At 35.8% G+C, this 21,684-nt stretch overlaps 8 protein-coding genes and 1 pseudogene across 8 annotated transcripts; 6 read left to right on the forward strand and 3 right to left on the reverse strand.

Annotated features, from left to right (window-relative positions):
* Positions 1 to 1,683: 1,683 nt before the first annotated feature.
* On the forward strand, positions 1,684 to 2,585 carry LOC148926780 (uncharacterized). The gene has a single exon (XM_089057955.1). It carries the CDS (start codon positions 1,738 to 1,740, stop codon positions 2,473 to 2,475), a length of 738 nt encoding a protein of 245 aa, XP_088914081.1. The 5' UTR covers positions 1,684 to 1,737; the 3' UTR covers positions 2,476 to 2,585.
* Positions 2,586 to 4,388: 1,803 nt separating this feature from the next.
* LOC148926781 (uncharacterized) lies at positions 4,389 to 5,250 on the forward strand. Its single transcript, XM_089057952.1, has one exon. The coding sequence runs from the start codon at positions 4,409 to 4,411 to the stop codon at positions 5,144 to 5,146; it is 738 nt and encodes a 245-aa protein (XP_088914078.1). The 5' UTR covers positions 4,389 to 4,408; the 3' UTR covers positions 5,147 to 5,250.
* Positions 5,251 to 6,763: 1,513 nt separating this feature from the next.
* On the forward strand, positions 6,764 to 7,678 carry LOC148926782 (uncharacterized). The gene has a single exon (XM_089057990.1). The coding sequence runs from the start codon at positions 6,824 to 6,826 to the stop codon at positions 7,559 to 7,561; it is 738 nt and encodes a 245-aa protein (XP_088914116.1). The 5' UTR covers positions 6,764 to 6,823; the 3' UTR covers positions 7,562 to 7,678.
* A 1,220-nt stretch (positions 7,679 to 8,898) lies between these two features.
* LOC148926783 (uncharacterized) lies at positions 8,899 to 9,920 on the reverse strand. The gene has a single exon (XM_089059760.1). It carries the CDS (start codon positions 9,745 to 9,747, stop codon positions 9,001 to 9,003), a length of 747 nt encoding a protein of 248 aa, XP_088915886.1. The 5' UTR covers positions 9,748 to 9,920; the 3' UTR covers positions 8,899 to 9,000.
* Positions 9,921 to 10,415: 495 nt separating this feature from the next.
* LOC148926784 (uncharacterized) lies at positions 10,416 to 11,270 on the reverse strand. The gene has a single exon (XM_089058020.1). It carries the CDS (start codon positions 11,268 to 11,270, stop codon positions 10,533 to 10,535), a length of 738 nt encoding a protein of 245 aa, XP_088914146.1. The 3' UTR covers positions 10,416 to 10,532.
* A 2,810-nt stretch (positions 11,271 to 14,080) lies between these two features.
* LOC125189402 (uncharacterized) lies at positions 14,081 to 14,945 on the forward strand. The gene has a single exon (XM_048086683.2). The coding sequence runs from the start codon at positions 14,116 to 14,118 to the stop codon at positions 14,863 to 14,865; it is 750 nt and encodes a 249-aa protein (XP_047942640.2). The 5' UTR covers positions 14,081 to 14,115; the 3' UTR covers positions 14,866 to 14,945.
* Positions 14,946 to 16,823: 1,878 nt separating this feature from the next.
* On the forward strand, positions 16,824 to 17,655 carry LOC125189401 (uncharacterized). Its single transcript, XM_048086682.2, has one exon. The coding sequence runs from the start codon at positions 16,881 to 16,883 to the stop codon at positions 17,616 to 17,618; it is 738 nt and encodes a 245-aa protein (XP_047942639.2). The 5' UTR covers positions 16,824 to 16,880; the 3' UTR covers positions 17,619 to 17,655.
* A 517-nt stretch (positions 17,656 to 18,172) lies between these two features.
* On the forward strand, positions 18,173 to 19,292 carry LOC148926785 (uncharacterized; annotated as a pseudogene).
* Positions 19,293 to 19,991: 699 nt separating this feature from the next.
* Positions 19,992 to 20,752, reverse strand: LOC125186333 (uncharacterized). The gene has a single exon (XM_089058057.1). It carries the CDS (start codon positions 20,693 to 20,695, stop codon positions 20,132 to 20,134), a length of 564 nt encoding a protein of 187 aa, XP_088914183.1. The 5' UTR covers positions 20,696 to 20,752; the 3' UTR covers positions 19,992 to 20,131.
* Positions 20,753 to 21,684: the final 932 nt, after the last annotated feature.

A 21,684-nucleotide genomic window follows, 5' to 3' on the forward strand; every position in this document is an offset into this window, starting at 1 on the left:
ATTCGAATGGGTTACAAACTTTAAAGTCTGCTCTCATGCCTCTCTTGCATCTTGTTCGGGACTTCCAGCTCTTAAGGTTGCAGGAACCAAGTTCTACCTTCCTCTGTTGTTACTATATATAGGAGAAAAACGCGAGCTTCTAGCATACCTCCTTGCCGGGGCCCCCCCAAACGCTTCAAAACCTCTTACGAGAAAACTAAGTCTATAAGCAGAGCTCTGAAGAGAACAAAATCTCTGATACCCTTTTCAAGTCCTTCAAAGACTACTGATCAGGTCCATTGTGTCGGATCGAAGAAAGTAGTTCCCAATCAGATCCGAAAAACATGTATCCTATGTGTCCAGCTCTGTTAGCTCTCACGCCTTCTTGGAGCTCTTCTAAACGCTTCAAAAATTCTGAAGAGAAAAAGTTTAGGAAGAGCTCTGAAGTGAAGAAATTCTGTAAGCCCTCCGAGGCTGATGGAAAATCACACATGAATTTGTGAACTTATTTCATTGCCTTGATAAAGTTTCTTTCCTTCTTCAACTCAACATACCCAATTTTATCCCTGAACCATAAATCAGCTCTTTAGTGGCCTCAGAAACTCCAGTATTTGCACAATCCTTATTTTCTCAGATATTTGAGAAATGAGAGGCAAGCTAAGAGAACTACCATGTTGTTTTCAACTCAAAAATGGCGAAAAACTTCCATTTTCTCCGTCTTGTTTACAAAATACAAAACAGGCCTATAAACTGAACCAATAAATTTCTGCAGCCATCTGCCTAGAAATGGTTGTATATATACAGATGGATGGAAAATATAGTTTTGCAGAACCAGAAATATAGGTATTGAAGGAGATTCACTATTGTTCTGGCTATGTCTACGCGTTGTTCCCCACCATCATAACAAACACATTATAATTGATCCCCTATCTTCATGTGGTTGCACATGAAAATGGAGTATAAAATATATCATTTTTGCAGATCTGTGCTTCTTTTAGAGGGCACAAAGCTATATAACTAACCCAATAAAATGAACTCACCTTGTTTCTGCCAACTATGTGAAAGTCTGTGCTGCATTGATAATGAGACCACTTTAATTGCTCATCTGTAGACAAGATAATACTATATTCTGATCCTATGTTTCTTCTCTAAGAACAGAATCTCAAACCAATGTCATGCATTATAATGAACGCATTATTATAACTCCACATTTTCATGCATGAATTCTGATCCAATGTGAAGTATTACAGGCTGGCTACAAAATAATGAAGTTTGTATGAATTTCAGACAAAATGAAGAAAAAATATTATTTGGCAGGTCTGTGCATCAGTTGGAGGGCACAGAGCCATATAATTTGTACACCACACGATGAATTGCACGTGTGATCTCGCCCTGTCTCTCATTCATTGCAAGGTGCCAACTCTGTATAGAGTGATTGCTGTAGATATAATGATGGGTCTTTGATTGTTGATCTACAGACAATATATTGTTATATTCTGATCCTTTGTTTCTTATACAAAAGCAGAATCTGAAATCTCCTCATGCGTTTCGATATAATATTGTTTATGATAACTATATTATAAGACAATGACTCTCACCATCATCTGTCATAGAGGAAATAATGAAGATTCCTTGTGTCTTCTTCCCTACTATATATTAAGCCTATACATGGTTGTTTGAGGCAACGCAACTTTCTTCCTTCAATCATCATTTAGTTCTAACTCTAATTTTCACCAACAACAAAAAAAGAGAAACACAATGGCTCTTCAACACGGCCGCTCTCTTAGTTTCCCATCTTCATCACATCCTGCTGTTTCACAGTTCGATGAAAGCTTATCCAGATTGAGATCTTCAGAAGCTACTTGTTCATCCCTCTCATCATTCAACGGCAAAATAAATGGCCTAAGAAACTTGTATGAGAGCATTGACGATTTGCTTCTTTTGTCTCACATTCAACAGATTGTTTCTGAGGAATGTGTTGATGATTACATTAAGCTATTGGATGCTTGCAGTTCAGTTAAAGATCTCATCTCGCTTGCAAAGCAAGATTTAAGAGATCTTCTCTCTGCTGTAAGGAGAAAGGATGTTCAAGGCATCAACTCCTACCTTTCTTCCAGAAAGAAATCGAAGAAAATGATCCAAAAGTGTTTGAAGAACTTGAGACGTAGCTCCTCAGCCACTTCCGAGAGTGCTTCCATGTTGAAAGATGCAGAGAGTGTTGCCATTTCCATGCTCGAGTCTCTGCTGTCTTACGTGTTGGGGCACGAAAGCAAGAGGTCCTTTGTGTCAAAGCTGATGCACTCCAAGAAAGTATCGGATGCCGAGAATGAGTTCAACAAGGTGGAATCATTCTTGCAACTGAATCAAGAAAACGAGCTCGTGAATCGCATAAAAGAGATGGATTCAGACATTCAAGTTGTTGAAGAGGATCTTGAATCAATTTTCAGGCAGTTGATCAAAACCAGAGTTTCCCTTCTCAACATTCTCAACAACTAGACTCATTTTGAGATCAACAATTTTGTAGATTAGTAAAAAAACAGAATAGGATGTGCAATTGTATATTACCTTGATCATCAACTATACAAAAATCTCAAAGAATTCAACTACATTGCTTGTCTTTTATTTTCCGTGCTTTCTCTTATCTTTATTTTCTCATTAACCCAAGATAAAGAATTTCAAAAAATTCTTGATAAATGGTAAAAAATCATTTAACTGCCATATAACTTAACCTCTTTATTTGAAATTTCTTTAACTTGCTGTCTACAAAAGATGAATGTAGTTAAAATCGAAGAAAATTTCCAAAGAGTATAATAACTCAACAACTAATATGACTTGTATTGTTTAATGGTATTATAGTTTCGAGATTCCAATTGTCTCTCTTGGGAGAGCGATATCATATGAGCTGTTGAGTTTTTATAGTATATATTTATTTGTTGGTGTATATGAATCACATTAAAGAAATTGAAATTGAGTGGATAAAGAGATAACAGATATACAGTGGCTAATAATGCAATTTCTCAACAATATACAACTATGTTAGCTTTGATGGTAGAAACATTACGTAGGCTTCGCCACAATCATTGATCATATCACATGATAATGTCATTTCAAGATTTACTGCATCATGCTATGTTCATAACTATATGCCTAACAAAGCTTCTACTACTATTTGAATAGAGAAGCTAATGCATATTAGTAGTATCTTTATCACTATGTAATGATTCATGAATTGTAATTGTTAAATACATGGATGAAAATGGAGATCTATGCCCCCTTAGTATTTTTAAATCATCATATGGAAATGACCAAAGACTATAAAATCATCCACATTCATTGAAGCTCCAAAATGCCATCTAATTATAAACTGAATGGAGATATTATACTGTATAACATGTGATGAAGAGCTTGATCAACATGAATTATGAGAACACAATATTTTATTAAGTTCTGGTGAACTTTCCATTTTATTACCAAATTGGCAAAATTCAAATACTCATGGGCAAGATGAACTACTACTACATAGATCTCAATGAACAGGTTGACTTGTTTCGATCATTATCAAGACGGCGAGATGAGATCTTCAGTCGAGCTGCATGAAAGGATCTTAGAGTACAGCTTAACCATTTTTTGCTTAACTTTCTCAACAACGATACAGTGCGTATGAGGCAACAAAAACAAATCATCGATGTTTCTAGACAGGCCTTTGAAGCTGTTTACTTTTTAAGGCCTCAGAAGCTCCAATGCTAATAGCAATGTTTCAGAGTTCTCGATTTAAAAGGTGAATCTGCCATTTTTTCCAATTAATTTCAATAAGAAAATAAGGCCTTCATATTGAACACAAACGGGTTTTGCAGTCATCTACATTGAATTTATAGCATATATGCAGATAATGTTATAATCAGTGAATTCTCAGAGCCAGGGAAAGACAGGTTGGCTACAAGCTGCTACCACAGACAAAATGAATTAAAGAAAATATGATTTTGCAGATCTGTGCTTCCGTTGGAGGACACAAAGCTACATAATTTGTAAGTTGCACGAAGAGCTGACCTTTATTAAAAGAATTGCACGTATGTACTTGCCTCGTTTATCATTGATGGCAAGGTCTTATGAAGCTGCCAACCATGTTAAACTCTGTGACATTTATATAATGGTGACACTTTGATTGCTCATCTACAGACAAAATAATACCTTTTCAAAAATATGTTTCTTCTCCAAAAGCAAAATTTAAAATCTACTCGTGTGTTGTATTATTTATTTTGTGGCAGTGATTATGATCTGTCATCGAGAAAATAATGAAGATTCCCTGCATACTCTTCCCCACTATATAATATGCCTATCCATGGTTGTTTGAGGCAACGCAACTTTCTTCCTTCAATCATCATTTCAGTTCTAGTCCTTACTTTCACCAACAACAAAAAAGAAAAACAAAATGGCTCTTCACCACGGCCGCTCTCTTAGTTTCCCAACTTCTTCCCATCCTGCTGTTTCACAGTTCGATGACAGCTTATCCAGATTGAGGTCATCAGAAGCTACTTGTTCATCTCTCTCATCATTCAACGGCAAGATAAATGGCCTAAGAAACTTGTATGAGAGCATTGACGATTTGCTTCTTTTGTCTCACATTCAACAGATTGTTTCTGAGGAATGTGTTGATGATTACATTAAGCTATTGGATGCTTGCAGTTCTGTGAAAGATCTAATCTCGCTTGCAAAGCAAGATTTAAGAGATCTTCTCTCTGCTGTAAGGAGAAAGGATGTTCAAGGCATCAACTCCTACCTTTCTTCCAGAAAGAAATCGAAGAAAATGATCCAAAAGTGTTTGAAGAACTTGAGACGTAGCACCTCAGCCACTCCTGAGAATGCTTCCATTTTGAAAGATGCAGAGTCTGTTGCCATTTCCATGCTCGAGTCTCTGCTGTCTTACGTGTTGGGGCACGAAAGCAAGAGATCCTTGTTGTCAAAGCTGATGCACTCCAAGAAAGAATCGGATGTCGAGAATGAGTTCAACAAGGTGGAATCATTCTTGCAACTCAACCAAGAAAACGAGCTCGTGAATCACATAAAAGAGATGGATTCAGACATTCAAGTTGTTGAAGAAGATCTCGAATCAATTTTCAGGCAGTTGATCAAAACCAGAGTTTCCCTTCTCAACATTCTCAACAACTAGACTCATTATGAGATAAAAAATTTTGTAGATTAGAAAATAGAAACAGAATAGGTTGTACAATTGTATATTACCTTGATCATCAACTATACAAAAATCTCAAAGATTTTAACTACATGGCTTGTTTGTTTGTTTGTTTGTTTTTTTTTTTTTTTTTTTTTTAATTTCCGTGCTTTCTCATCTTTATTTTTGCCTTAACCATAGATAAAGAATTTCAAGAAAGTCCTGATAAAATGGTAAAAAATCATTTAACTCCTATATAACTTAACCTCTTTATTTGAAGATTCTTATAAGTTTTGAAAAAGATTAATGTAGTTTAAAGTTATGAAAATTGTCAAAGAATATGATAATTCATGGTGAATTAGTGAACATGAGGGAGTTGCATTGTTTATTGTTATCATAATTTTGAGATTCCAATTGTCTCTCAAGAGAGAACAATTACTGACTGTGTATCACATGCTTTTGAAGAGAGAACCACCAATTATACGAGTTGATGAGTTTTTTTATTTATTTGCAGAATTTGTTAGAAAATTGAAAATTGTATGAATCACATTGGAGAAATGGAAAATGAAGCGATAGAGAGACAAGACATGTACAATGGCTAATAATGTGGATCAAATAGCAGATTTCTCAATTATGGACTCGAGCATTCAAGTTCTTGAAGGAGAACTCGTATCCGTATTCAGGCAGTTGATCAAAACCAGAGTTCCTCTCCTCAACATTCTCAACAACTAGCCTTCAAACTCATCTTGAGATAGAAAATTTTTGTTACTAGTACATAGAAATACACCTGCATATATCAGAAAAATTTCAGCTACATTCTTGTGCATTATCCTTTTATTACTATATATGCTTATTTATCTAGCTATACATTCCTATTCTTGACTTGAATATACAAAATGACATATAAATATAACATAATGATAATGGCATTTGAAGATTTACAGGATCATGCTATGATCATAACTACCAAGATTTATATCTAAAATGCATATAATCTGGGAAATTAAGAGAGGTGAGTATTATTTTATTTCAGCCTGTATGGATTCATGAATCACAATCCTTACAAAAATGGATGAGAAAGTACAGTATTCCCCCCCCCCCCCCCCCCCCCAAATATCAGTTCTAAAACCATCAGAAATACTCGGACAAGAAGAATCAAGATCCATTTTTCAATGAGATCCATGTGATATTTATTGATGGATATTCACTATTAGCCCGCCTATGTCTGTGCACTGTTTCCCACCATCACAAGTTCACAACCACTATAATTCTCAGCCATTGTTAAACACAAGTTGGCTGCAATACATTATTTAATTTGTGCACCACACGAAGAAATACACGTGTGATCTCTCTTTCATTGCAAACTCCAATTAATTGAGGTGCCAACCGTGCGTTGTATATATGATGATGACACTTCTACAGACAATATATTGTTATATTCTGATCCTTTGTTTCTTGTGCAAGAGCAGAATCTGAAATCTCCTCATGCATTACAATAAAATATTGTTTTAAAGCAATGACTCTCAACATCATCTGTCATTGAGGAAATAATGAAGATTCCTTGTCTCCTCTTCCCTACTATATATTAAGCCTATACATGGTTGTTCGAGGAATCACAACTTTCCTCCTTCAATCATCATTTCAGTTTTCATCAAGAACAAAAAAAAGAAAAATACAATGGCTCTTCAACACGGCCGCTCTCTTAGTTTCCCATCTTCATCCCATCCTGCTGTTTCACAGTTCGATGACATCTTATCCAAATTGAGATCTTCAGAAGCTACTTGTTCATCGCTCTCATCATTCAACGGCAAGATAAATGGCCTAAGAAACTTATATGAGAGCATTGACGATTTGCTTCTTTTGTCTCACATTCAACAGATTGTTTCTGAGGAATGTGTTGATGATTACATTAAGCTATTGGATGCTTGCAGTTCAGTGAAAGATCTAATCTCTCTTGCAAAGCAAGATTTAAGAGATCTTCTCTCTGCTGTAAGGAGGAAGGATGTTCAAGGCATCAATGCCTACCTTGCTTCAAGAAAGAAGTCAAAGAAAATGATCCAAAAATCTTTGAAGAACTTGAAACGTAGCGCCTCAGCCACTTCTGAGAATGCTTCCATTTTGAAGGATGCAGAGTCTGTTGCCATTTCCATGCTCGAGTCTCTGTTGTCTTACGTGTTGGGGCATGAAAGCAAGAGATCCTTGCTGTCAAAGCTGATCCATTCCAAGAAAGTATCAGATGTCGAGAATGAGTTCAACAAGGTGGAATCATTCTTGCAACTCAACCAAGAAAACGAGCTCGTGAATCACATAAAAGAGATGGATTCAGACATTCAAGTTGTAGAAGAAGATCTCGAATCAATCTTCAGGCAGTTGATCAAAACCAGAGTTTCCCTTCTCAACATTCTCAATAACTAGATTCATAATTATGAGATCATCAACAATTTTGTAGATTAGAAAATAGGAAAAAGATTGATACATACTTGTACATATACCTGATCATCAGTAAAAGAAAAATCTCAAAGATTTCTACTACATGGCCTGTTCTTTTATTTTCTTTGCTTTATTTTCTCATTAAACAAAGCAAATGATTACCAAACATTGATAATACTTGATTTCACAATTACCAAATATTAATTGTATAACTCACCTCTCCCATTTGAAGATTCATGTCTCTATTCACATTCTGCCTACATAAAAATGATTTGACCTATTAAAAATTAAGAAAGTTTCTGAGAATATCTTAGAAACTTGCAAAATCTTAACAATTATGATGAATTAGTCCACACGAGGGACTTGCATAGTTTATCTTTAGCAAAATTTTATCAGATTTGACGCCCTTTCAGCAGAGAAAACAAGAATAAAATGTGCTGTTAAACATATCCAAGAAATTGAAAGCAAAATACATCTATGGATTTTTTACTTTTGTATAAGTTTACTGTTTACCTCTCTATTTAATTAGTTACAACATTGTAACCACTAATTATATTGTTTACATACCATGGATTTACACTGCAGAATCTTTTGAAATCTCATAATCACATTTATTTAAAGCAAATTGTCGTTTATAAGATGAACATATAATAACGAAGACTGCACGAACCACATATAAATTTAAATTATAGTCATATCTCATATGTTGAACATGATGAAATATAGGTTTAATATGATTATTCAATATTCCATTTGTCTATGAGCAGAGAACAATTATTGAATATATTCACACGCATGCTTTCCCCACACTAAAATGGGCTGTTGAGCTCTTTAATTTTAATTTTTCAGATACAAACATTTTCATATACACTCTTGTTCTATATCTTGATGTTTTCTATATCTATTTATCCCAGTTCTCGACTAAAAAGTGATGAGTTTTTGTTAAGCAAACTTAGGCTACCTTTGCTACTTTATGATCTAGGGTACCTTGTTTCTTTACAAGAAATGTTATAATTTTTCTTGCATTTTAAAAAGATTTTTTTGGCTTATAGTGGAATATAACTAGCTTTCCGAAAAGTTTGTTTATTAGTGTAGATTCAACAAGACTTAAGACGCGATGCAACATGATTGGGAAATTCAATTGTATCAAAGAATATCACAACTTGTGGATTTTGAGGAGATCGTAGTAAATAAATGTTTAGATTTATATGGTGAAGTGTAGCAAGAAATCATTTCTGAAGTCACAGAACTTTGGTAATTAATTTTTTTGGTTTAATCAGAAAATAGAGATGAGGGAAAGAGGAAAAAGAAGACAAGCCATATAGAGGTAATCTTTAGATTTTTCTGTAGTTGATGAGGGCAATATACAAGTATACATCATTCTCATTCCTATTTTCTAATCTACAAAATTTTGGATCAAAAAACTAGTGGTTGAGAATATTGAGAAGGGAAACTCTAGTTTTGATCAATTGTCTAAAGATGAATTCAAGTTCTTCTTCAAGAACTTGAATGCTTGAGTCCATCTCTTTCAAGTGATTCACGAGCTCGTTTTCTTGATTCAGTTGCAACAATGAATCCAGCTTGTTGAACTCATTCTCGTTGTCAGCCGCTTTCTTGGAGTGCATCAGCTTTGACAGCAGGGATCTCTTGCTTTCGTGCACCTTCGTCCCCAACACGTAGGACAACAGAGACTCGAGCAAGAAAATGGCAACAGATTCTGCATCTTTCAACATGGTAACGTTCTCAGAAGTGGCTGAGGCGCTACGTCTCAACTTCTTCACACACTTTTGGATCATTTTCTTCGAGTTTCTTCTAGAAGCAAGGTAGAAATTGATGCCACGAGCATCCTTTCTCCTTACAGAAGAGAGAAGATCTCTTACGTATTGCTTTGCAAGTGAGATAAGATCTCTGGCTGAGCTGCAAGCATCCAATAGCCTGATGAAATCATCGACACATTCCTCAGACACGATCTGCTGAATGTGAGGTAAGAGAAGCAAATCACCAACGCTCTCATACAAGTTTTTTAGGCCATTCATTGCGGTGTTGAATGATGAGAGCGAAGAACAGGCTGCCTCCGAAGACCTCAATCTGCATAAGCTGTCATCAAAGTGAGAAACGGTGGGATGTGATGAAGATGGGAAACTAAGAGAGCGGCCGTGGTGAAGAGCCATTTGTTTTTGTTGGAGAAAGTGAGGCTTAAAATTGAGTTGGTGATCGAAGGAAGAAGTTGTGATATGTCAAACTGATCATGTATTCTCTCAATATATAGTGGTGAAAAACAATAGGAATCTACATCAATGAGAACTCGTGTGATATAATCTGGATTATCAATGATTTAGGCGATGTTTACGCAATGTTTCCTACCATAATAGCCACTATAGTTGTGCATATATTGTTGAGAAATCTGAATCTTGATTAAATTATTAGCCACTCTACCATAATTCCCATTTCTTCAACGTGATTTTTACATATTCTGCAAATAAATAAACAAGCACAACAACTCCTATAATTGGTGCATTTTCTCTGGCGAAAGCATGTGATGCATAGTCAGTATTTGTTCTCTCAAGAGAGACAATTGGAATCTCAAACATGTCTAATATACATTAAACAATGAAACTCCCTCGTGTTCACTAATTCATCTTTGAACTTAGTTTTGGGCTATTAACAAATTAATCTTTTTAAGACAAGAAGGTAAAATGAGAGTGGTTATATAAGTTGTACTGGAGTAAATAATTTTTTTACCATTCATCAATTATTAACAACGTTCAGTAAGTCTTTTTCCTGGTTTAATGAGAAAATAAAGAAAAGATAAGCAAAGAAAATAAAAGAACAGGACATGTAGTAGAAATCTTTGAGATTTTTCTTTTACTGATGATCAGGTATATGTACAAGTATGTATCAATCTTTTTCCTATTTTCTAATCTACAAAATTGTTGATGATCTCATAATTATGAGTCTAGTTATTGAGAATGTTGAGAAGGGAAACTCTGGTTTTGATCAACTGCCTGAAGATTGATTCGAGATCTTCTTCTACAACTTGAATGTCTGAATCCATCTCTTTTATGTGATTCACGAGCTCGTTTTCTTGGTTGAGTTGCAAGAATGATTCCACCTTGTTGAACTCATTCTCGGCATCTGCTACTTTCTTGGAGTGCATCAGCTTTGACAGCAAGGATCTTTTGCTTTCGTGCCCCAGCACGTAAGAAAGCAGAGACTCGAGCATGGAAATGGCAACGGACTCTGCATCCTTCAATATGGAAGCATTCTCAGAAGTGGCTGAGGCACTACGTTTCAAGTTCTTCAAAGATTTTTGGATCATTTTCTTTGACTTCTTTCTTGAAGCAAGGTAGGCATTGATGCCTTGAACATCCTTCCTCCTTACAGCAGAGAGAAGATCTCTTAAATCTTGCTTTGCAAGAGAGATTAGATCTTTCACTGAACTGCAAGTATCCAATAGCTTAATGTAATCGTCAACACATTCCTCAGAAACAATCTGTTGAATGTGAGACAAGAGAAGCAAATCGTCAATGCTCTCATACAAGTTTCTTAGGCCATTTATTCTGCCGTTGAATGATGAGAGCGATGAACAAGTAGCTTCTGAAGATCTCAAGCTGGATAGGTTGTCATCGAACTGTGAGACAGCAGGATGGGATGAAGATGGGAAACTAAGAGAGCGGCCGTGTTGAAGAGCCATTGTGTTTTTCTTTTTTGTTGTTGTTGAAAATAAGGGTTAGAACTGAAACGATGATTGAATGAAGAAAACTTTGATGCCTCGAATAACCATGTATAGGCTTAATATACAGTAGGAGAGAGGACACAAGGAATCTTCATTATTTTCTCAATGACAGATGATGGTGAGAGTCATTGCCTTAAAATATAGTTATCATACAATTTTTTAGTGCAGTGCAGTGCATGAGGAGATTTCAGGTTCTGCTATTCAAAAAGAAACAAAGGATTATAATATAACAATAGTTTGTCTGTAGATCAGCTATCAAAGTCCCATAATTATCGATGCATCAGGCTGTTGGCACCTCGAATGGACCTTGCAATTAAAGAGAGGATCACACGTGCATATCTTCCAGTACACATTTGTCAATTATTCGTGTGATGTACAAATTATATATGGCTCTTGCCCTCCATCAGAAGCACAGATCTGAAAAATGAGATGCCATTTACTTCATTTTGTCTGAGATATAAACTTCATTATTGTGTATCCAGCCTATAATACTTCAAATTGGATCAGAATTCAGATATGTATCTCAATGACAGATCATAATCATTGTATAAAATATAGTTTTGTTGAACATTTTTCTATTGCAATGCATGAGATGGTTTCAGATCTTGCTCTTGGAGAAGAAACATAGAATCAAAATATTATTACTTTGTCTATAGATGACCAATCAAATTACAGTCCTCTCATTATCTACGCGGCACTAACTTTTTCATAGTTGCAGCATCCTGTAATCAAAGAGAAAGGAGATGAGGTCGTACGTGCATTTGTTTTTATAAAGTTCGTTGTTCGTGCAGTGTATACAACATATATAGCTACGTGACCTCCAACAGAAGTACAAATCTGCAGAATTATACATTTTATACTGCATTTTGTCTTAGATACCAAGTAAAACTAACATTTATTGGATTAATCAGAATTAATGGTAGTGAATCTTCGATTCTCCATCAATACCAACTTTGGTTCTGCCAAAAAATATATCATCCCTTCATTTGTATACATACCAAGATGACTGCAGAATGTTAGCTGTTCGATTTGTAGGCCTATTTTGCATATTAATAACAAGAGGGGAAGTGGCTGTATTTCGCCTTAGGAGCTGAATTTTTTAAAACACCATGGCAGTTCTCTTAGCTTGTGGTTAGCAGCTTCAACTAATCCGGCGTGGCTTTCCTCTTCTTCTATTATGCGGTTCATTCGTTTTGACATTTACAGCGCATCCAAATATGTATAATGTATTCTTGGTTGGATTCGAGCGAAGGTGCAGTTTGCGCCCTGCAAGAACAATTCCAAAAATCTTGTCTCGTGGCTCCAAAAGCAGAATAATCGCCCAAGCGAATAAGCAACTTATGGGCACATTGTTCCTCTTCTTTTCAATATGAAAAAGGTCTATGTGATGACAATGACGATCAAGATTCACTGTTATCCTGCTTCTGGTTCTCTTACCATATGCTCAAGAGATATAATTTCTCTGTCTTTATCCTAAAACGGGTATATGAGATCATTGTCTTCTTCATCTCAACTTTCTGAACACACAGTAGGTCTTGTACGTCTTCCTTTGTGCCGTGACACAAACATCTTTACAGGCCTCCGAAGCTCCACTGTGATACCGACAGCAAGCTAAGAGGACTGTGACGGTGTTTTCAACTCCAAAGGCAAGAAATCTACCATTTTCTACTCTTGTTATCAGTATACAAAACAGGCCTATGAAGTATGAACCAATAAATTTGTGAAGCCATCTACCTAGAAATGGTAGTATATATACAGATGAAGGGATGCAACACATTTTTGCTGATTCAAAATTGGTATTAGTGGGGATTCACTATTATTCCGGCTATGTCTACGCGTTGTTTCCTAACATTATAACAAACACATTATTATAACTCCAAGTCTTCATGTGATTGCATTCATGAATTTAAGCCAATGAAGGTTGGTCTTGTTTTTCTATTATGAAATTTGTATACATCTTAGACCAAATGGAGTATAAAATATACTCAATTTGCAGATCTCTGCTTCTGTTGGAGGGCACAAACCTATATAATTTGTATACACAGCACAGCACGAACGGCCTTTATTATAAGAAATGCACGTCTGGTCTCGCCTCATCTCTCATTGATTAATGAAGTGCTGCATAGATAATGAGAGGACTTTGGTTGCTCATCTGTAGACAAAATCTGAAGCCATCTCATGCATTACATTAAAAAATTTCTATTGAAGAAAACTACTCCATATTTTATGCCGATGATTATGATCTGTCATTGAGATGCATGTTTGAATTCTCATCCTATGTAGATGAAGTATTACAGGCTGGCTCTATTCAATAATGAAGTTTACATCTCTCAGACAAAATGAAGTAAAAATATACTATGTGGCGGATCTGTGCTTCTGTTAGAGGACACAGAGTTGTATAATCTGTACATTGCACAAAGAACAAACATTTAGTGAAAGAAATGCACGTGTATCTCGCCCCATCTCTTATTCTATGCAAGGTCCGATGGAGATGCCAACTGTGTGTAGTGTGTGTTGTATATAAAATAATGGGACTTTGAATGCTGATCTACAGACATTATATTTTTATATTCTGAAACTTTGTTTCATCCAAAAGAGCAGAACATGAAACCTCCTCATGCATATAAAATATTGTTTAAAGCACTGACTTTTCACCATCATCTGTCATTGAGAAAATAATGAAGATTCCTTGTGTCCTCTCTCCTACTATATATTAAGCCTTTACATGGTTGTTTGAGGCATCACAATCTTCTTCATTCAATCATCAATTCAGTTCTAACCCTTATTTTCATCAACAACAAAAATGAAAAACACAATGGCTCTTCACCATGGCCGCTCTCTTAGTTTCCCATCTTCATCACATCCTGCCCTTTCACAGTTTGATGACAACTTATCCAGATTGAGATCTTCAGAAGCTACTTGTTCATCGCTCTCATCATTCAACGGAAAAATAAATGGCCTAAGAAACTTGTATGAGAGCATTGACGATTTGCTTCTTTTGTCTCACATTCAACAGATTGTTTCTGAGGAATGTGTTGATGATTACATTAAGCTATTGGATGCTTGCAGTTCAGTTAAAGATCTCATCTCGCTTGCAAAGCAAGATTTAAGAGATCTTCTCTCTGCTGTAAGGAGAAAGGATGTTCAAGGCATCAACTCCTACCTTTCTTCCAGAAAGAAATCGAAGAAAATGATCCAAAAGTGTTTGAAGAACTTGAGACGTAGCTCCTCAGCCACTTCCGAGAGTGCTTCCATGTTGAAAGATGCAGAGAGTGTTGCCATTTCCATGCTCGAGTCTCTGCTGTCTTACGTGTTGGGGCACGAAAGCAAGAGGTCCTTTGTGTCAAAGCTGATGCACTCCAAGAAAGTATCGGATGCCGAGAATGAGTTCAACAAGGTGGAATCATTCTTGCAACTGAATCAAGAAAACGAGCTCGTGAATCACATAAAAGAGATGGATTCAGACATTCAAGTTGTTGAAGAGGATCTTGAATCAATTTTCAGGCAGTTGATCAAAACCAGAGTTTCCCTTCTCAACATTCTCAACAACTAGACTCATTTTGAGATCAACAATTTTGTAGATTAGTAAAAAAAAACAGAATAGGATGTGCAATTGTATATTACCTTGATCATCAACTATACAAAAATCTCAAAGATTTCAGCTACATGGCTTGTCTTCTATTTTTCGTGCTTTCTCTTGTCTTTATTTTCTCATTAACCCAAGATAAAGAATTTCAAAAAAGTCTTGATAAAATGGTAAAAGATCATTTCACTGCCATATAACTCAACCTCTTTATTTGAAGTTTCTTTAACTTGCTGTCTACAAAAGATAAATGTGGTTAAAATCGAAGAAAATTTCCAAAGAATATAATACCTCAACAACTAATATGACTTGTATTGTTTAATGGTTATTATAGTTTCGAGATTCCAGTTGTCTCTCTTGGGAGAACAATTACTGACTGTATATCACATGCTTTCACCAGATAAAAACCACCTATCATATGAGCTGTTGAGTTTTTATAATGTATATGAATCACATTGAAGAAATTGAAATTGAGGGGATAAAGAGATAACACATGTACACTTGCTTATATTGCAATTTCTCAACAATATACAACTATGTTAGCTTTGATGGTAGAAACATTGCGTAGGCTTTCGCCACAATCATTGATCACATCACACGAGCTCTCGTTGAGGTTATAATGGCATTTCAAGATTTACAGCATCTTGCAATGTTCATAACTATATGCCTTACAAAGCATCTACTTATATTTGAATAGAGAAGCTAATCTATATTAGTATCTTAATCACTATGTAATGATTCATGAATTGTAATTGTTAAATAGATGGAAGAAAAATGAGATTTATTCCTCCTTCTTACTTAGTATTTTAAAATCATCAGCTACATGTACTGTCATGGAAGTGAGCAAAGACTATCGAATCGTCCAGCAAGCTTTAAAATGCCATCTAAATTATAAACTGAATGGAGATATTATACTATATAACATGTGATGAAGAGGAGCTTGATTAACATGAATTATGAGAACACAATGTTTTATCATGTTCTGGTGAATTTTCCATTTTATTACCAAATTGGCAAATTCAAATACTCATGGGAAAGATGAACTACTACTACATAGATCTTCATGAACAGGTTAACTTGGATTTCTTTTTCGATCATAATTAAGATGGCGAGATGAGATCTTCAATCGAGCTGCATGAAAGGATCTTAGAGGACAACTTAACCATTCATTTTTTGCTTAACTTTCTCAGCAACGATACAGTGCGTATGAGGCAACAAAAGCAAATCATCAATGTTTCTAGATAGGCCTTTGAAGATGTTTACTTTTTCCCTCGTTGAATAAGGCCTCAGAAGTTCCAATAGCAATGTTTCAGAGTTCTCGATTTAAAAGGTGAATCGGTCATTTTTTCCAATTCATTTCAATATGAAAACAAGGCCTTCATATTGAACAAAAAAGAGTTCTGCAGTCATATACATTGAATTTATAGCATATATGCAGATAGAGTTATAACCAGTGAATTCTCAGAGCCAGTGAAAGACAGGTTGGCTGCAAGCCGCTACCACAGACAAAATGAATTAAAGAAAATATGATTTTGTAGATCTGTGCTTCCGTTGGAGGACACAAAGCTACATAATTTGTAAGTTGCACGAAGAGCTGACCTTTATTAAAAAATTGCACGTATGCTCTCGCGTCGTTTATCATTGATGGCAAGGTCTGATGGAGCTATCAACCATGTTAAACTCTGTGACATTTATATAATGGTGAGACTTTGAATGCTGATCTACAGACAAAGTAATACTTTTTCAAAAATATGTTTCTTCTCCAAAAGCAAAATTTAAAATCTACTCGTGCATTGCATTTTTATTTTTTTTGTGGCAGTGATTATGATCTGTGATTGAGAAAATAATGAAGATTCCCTGCATACTCTTCCCCACTATATAATAAGCACATACATTGTTCTTAGAGCATCACAATTTTCTTCCTTCAATCATCATTTCAATTCTAACCCTTACTTTCACCAACAAAAAAAGAAAAGAAAAACACAATGGCTCTTCACCACGGCCGCTCTCTTAGTTTCCCATCTTCATCACATCCTGCTGTTTCACAGTTCGATGACAGCTTATCCAGATTGAGATCTTCAGAAGCTACTTGTTCATCCCTCTCATCGTTCAACAGCAGAATAAATGGCCTAAGAAACTTGTATGAGAGCATTGACGATTTGCTTCTTTTGTCTCACATTCAGCAGACCGTGTCTGAGGAGTGTGTTGACGATTTCATCAGGCTATTGGATGCTTGCAGCTCAGTTAGAGATCTTATCTCACTTGCAAAGCAAGACATCAGAGATCTTCTATCGGCTGTAAGGAGAAAGGATGTTCAAGGCGTCAATGCCTACCTTGCTTCTAGAAAGAAGTCAAAGAAAATGATCCAAAAATCTTTGAAGAACTTGAGACATAGCGCCTCAGCCACTTCCGAGAATGCTTCCATGTTGAAAGATGCAGAGAGTGTTGCCATTTCCATGCTCGAGTCTCTGCTGTCTTACGTGTTGGGGCACGAAAGCAAGAGGTCCTTTGTGTCAAAGCTGATGCACTCCAAGAAAGAATCGGATGTCGAGAATGAGTTCAACAAGGTGGAATCATTCTTGCAACTCAACCAAGAAAACGAGCTCGTGAATCACATAAAAGAGATGGATTCAGACATTCAAGTTGTTGAAGAAGATCTCGAATCAATTTTCAGGCAGTTGATCAAAACCAGAGTTTCCCTTCTCAACATTCTCAACAACTAGACTCTTTATGAGATCAACAATTTTGTAGATTAGAAAATAGGAAAAAGATTGATATATACTTGTACATATACCTGATCATCAGTAATAGAAAAATCTCAAAGATTTCTACTACATTTCCTGTTCTTTTATTTTGTTTGCTTTATCTTTTCTTTATTTTCTCATTTAACCAAGAAAAGGAATTACCAAAGGTTGATAAAAATTGATAAATGGTAAAAAAATCATGAACTCCCCTTCAACTTATCTAACCACTCTCATTTTACCTTGCTGTCTAAAATATATTAATGAATTTAAGTAGTTTATAAAATGGTTAAAGAATATGATGAACTATTGAACACGGTGAATTGCATTGTTTAATGTTTATTACATATGTTTGAGATTCCAATTGTCTCTCTTGAGAGAACAAATACTGACTAAGCATCACATGCTTTCGCCAGAGAGAAAAGGCACCAATTATAGGAGCTGTTATTTATTTGCAGAATATGTAAATATCACGTTGAAGAAATGGGAATTCAAGGCATACACAGACAGGCAACAGATGTAGAGAGTAGCTAATAATGTGGATCATGATTCAGATTTCTCAGCAACATATAATTATAGTGGTATTATGGTAGGAAACATTGCGTAGACATCGCCTCAATCATTAATAATCCAGATCATATCACACAAGTTCTCATTGATGTAGAATCCTTTTGTTTTTCACCACTCTATATTGAGATAATACATGATCAGTTTGATATAGCACAACTTCTTCCTTCAATCACCAATTCAATTTTAAGCCTCACTTTCTCCAACAAAAACAAATGGCTCTTCACCACGGCCGCTCTCTTAGTTTCCCATCTTCATCACATCCCACCGTTTCTCACTTTGATGACAACTTATGCAGATTGAGGTCTTTGGAGACAGCTTGTTCTTCGCTCTCATCATTCAACACCGCAATGAATGGCCTAAAAAACTTGTATGAGAGCGTTGGTGATTTGCTTCTCTTACCTCACATTCAGCAGATCGTGTCTGAGGAATGTGTCGATGATTTCATCAGGCTATTGGATGCTTGCAGCTCAGCCAGAGATCTTATCTCACTTGCAAAGCAATACGTAAGAGATCTTCTCTCTTCTGTAAGGAGAAAGGATGCTCGTGGAATCAATTTCTACCTTGCTTCTAGATGAAACTCGAAGAAAATGATCCAAAAGTGTGTGAAGAAGTTGAGACGTAGCGCCTCAGCCACTTCTGAGAACGTTACCATGTTGAAAGATGCAGAATCTGTTGCCATTTTCTTGCTCGAGTCTCTGTTGTCCTACGTGTTGGGGACGAAGGTGCACGAAAGCAAGAGATCCCTGCTGTCAAAGCTGATGCACTCCAAGAAAGCGGGTGACAACGAGAATGAGTTCAACAAGCTGGATTCATTGTTGCAAATGAATCAAGAAAACGAGCTCGTGAATCACTTGAAAGAGATGGACTCAAGCATCAAGTTCTTGAAGAAGAACTTGAATTCATCTTTAGACAATTGATCAAAACCAGAGTTTCCCTTCTCAATATTCTGAACCACTAGATTTAGATTCTTAAAGTATCCAAAAAATTTTATGTAAGAAAATGGATACAGAATGATGTATACTTGTATATTACCACTCATCATCAACTAAGGAAAAATCTCAAGATTACCTCTACATGGCTTGTCTTGTCTTTTCCCTTATCTTTATTTCCTAATCAAACCAAGAAAAATAGTTATCCAAGTTCGTTACTTCAGAATTGATTTCTAGCTACACTTCTCCATAAAAATCTAAACAAATTGAGATTTAATTTTAAAGTCTTGTTGAATCAACACTAAGAAACAAACTTTTCAGAAACCAATTTATATTGTAATCTACTAAGCAAAAAAAATGATATCTGTAAAATGGGACAAAAATAATAATATTTCTTGTATAGAAACAGGGTACCCTAGATCAGAAAGTAACAAAAGTAGCCTAAGTTGGCTCAAACTCTAGCACTTTAGTAGTCATAGTTGGAACGAACTATGATTCTTCTTCTATTGTTAGCTGCTCGTATTTATCAAAGAACCTATTTTGTTACACAGCGCAAGACTATTTAATTTCACATTAGCATCATACCCAACAGTGATTCAATTGTTATTATATTCTTATATCTTGTTACACAGCACTAGACTATTATTGAAAGCCAACAAAATTCAACAGTTTTTAGTTCAGGATTGGGATAAACAGATATAGAAAACATCAGGAAATAGAACAAGAGTGTATAAGAAAATTGTATGTGTGTATTGTAAAGATCCTTATGGATCAAAGTGTATTTCTATATGTACTATCCAGTTACAAATATTTCAATCTCGATGTGAGTTCGAAGGCTACTTGTTGAGAATGTTTAGCATGGACACTCTGGTTTTGATCAACTTCCTGTACACGGATTCGATTTCTTCTTCAATAACTTGAATGCTTGAATCCATTTTTTTGATGTGATTCATGAGCTCATTTTCTTGGTTCAATTGCAAGAATGAATCCACCTTGTTAACTCGTTCTCAGCTTGGATACCAATGACCAGCTGCTTTTCCATTCTTGCGTCTGCATCCCACACACGTATGATAAGAGTGACCCGAGCAAGGAAATAGCAACAGACTCTGCATCTTTCAGCATGGAAGCATTCTCAGAAGTGGCTGAGGCGTTGCGCCTCAACTTCTTCAAACACTTTTGGATCATATTCTTCGAGTTTCTTCTGGAAGCAATGTAGGCATTGATGCCACGAGCATCCTTTCTCCTTACAGCTGAGAGAAGATCTCTGATGTCTTGCTTTGCAAGTGAGATAAGATCTCTAACTGAGCTGCAAGCATCCAATAGCCTGATGAAATCGTCAACACACTCCTCAGACACGGTCTGCTGAATGTGAGACAAAAGAAGCAAATCGTCAATGCTCTCATACAAGTTTCTTAGGCCATTTATTCTGCTGTTGAACGATGAGAGGGATGAACAAGTAGCTTCTGAAGATCTCAATCTGGATAAGCTGTCATCGAACTGTGAAACAGCAGGATGTGATGAAGATGGGAAACTAAGAGAGCGGCCGTGGTGAAGAGCCATTGTGTTTTTCTTTTCTTTTTTTGTTGGTGAAAGTAAGGGTTAGAATTGAAATGATGATTGAAGGAAGAAAATTGTGATGCTCTAAGAACAATGTATGTGCTTATTATATAGTGGGGAAGAGTATGCAGGGAATCTTCATTATTTTCTCAATCACAGATCATAATCACTGCCACAAAAAAAATAAAAATGCAATGCACGAGTAGATTTTAAATTTTGCTTTTGGAGAAGAAACATATTTTTGAAAAAGTATTATTTTGTCTGAAGATGAGCAATCAAAGTGTCATCATTATATAAATGTCACAGAGGTTGGCAGCTCCATCAGACCTTGGCGAGAGCATATGTGCAATTGTTTTAATAAAGGTGAGCTCTTCGTGCAACTTACAAATTATGCAGCTTTGTGTCCTCCAACGGAAGCACAGATCTACAAAATCATATTATCTTTAATTCATTTTGTCTTGCAGCCAACCTGTCTTTCACTTTGGATGAAAATTCATGCATGAAAATAGTGTATTGGTTCTTGTGGTTGGAAACAATGTATAGACAAAACCAAAATAGTGGTTATATTAGCACATGGATCTTGCTTGAAAAAAATAATTTTATTTCAGTTTGTCCTGCATCTGCATATATGCTATAAATTCAATGTAGATGACTGCAGAACTCTTTTCTGTTCAATATGAAGGCCTTATTTAATTATTGAAATGAATTGCGAAAAAATGGCAGAGTAAACAGCCTCAAATGCCTATCTTGAAACATCGATGATTTGCTTTTGTTGCCCCATACGTGCTATATCATTATCCAGAAAGTTGAGCAAAAATTGAATGGTTTAAGATGTACTCTAAGAAGTAAGATCCTTGCATGCACCTCAATTGAAGATCTCATATCGCTGTCTTGAAGAAATCCAAGTCAACGGGTTCATGAAGAATTATGTAGTTTAGGCAGTAGTAGTTCATTTTGCCCATGAAAAATATTTGAGTTTCCCAATTTGGTAC

The sequence above is a fragment of the Salvia hispanica genome, chromosome 5, assembly GCF_029641045.1.
Source record: "Salvia hispanica isolate PSC_SH4W2 chromosome 5, Shi_PSC_v1, whole genome shotgun sequence".
NCBI lineage: Eukaryota > Viridiplantae > Streptophyta > Magnoliopsida > Lamiales > Lamiaceae > Salvia > Salvia hispanica.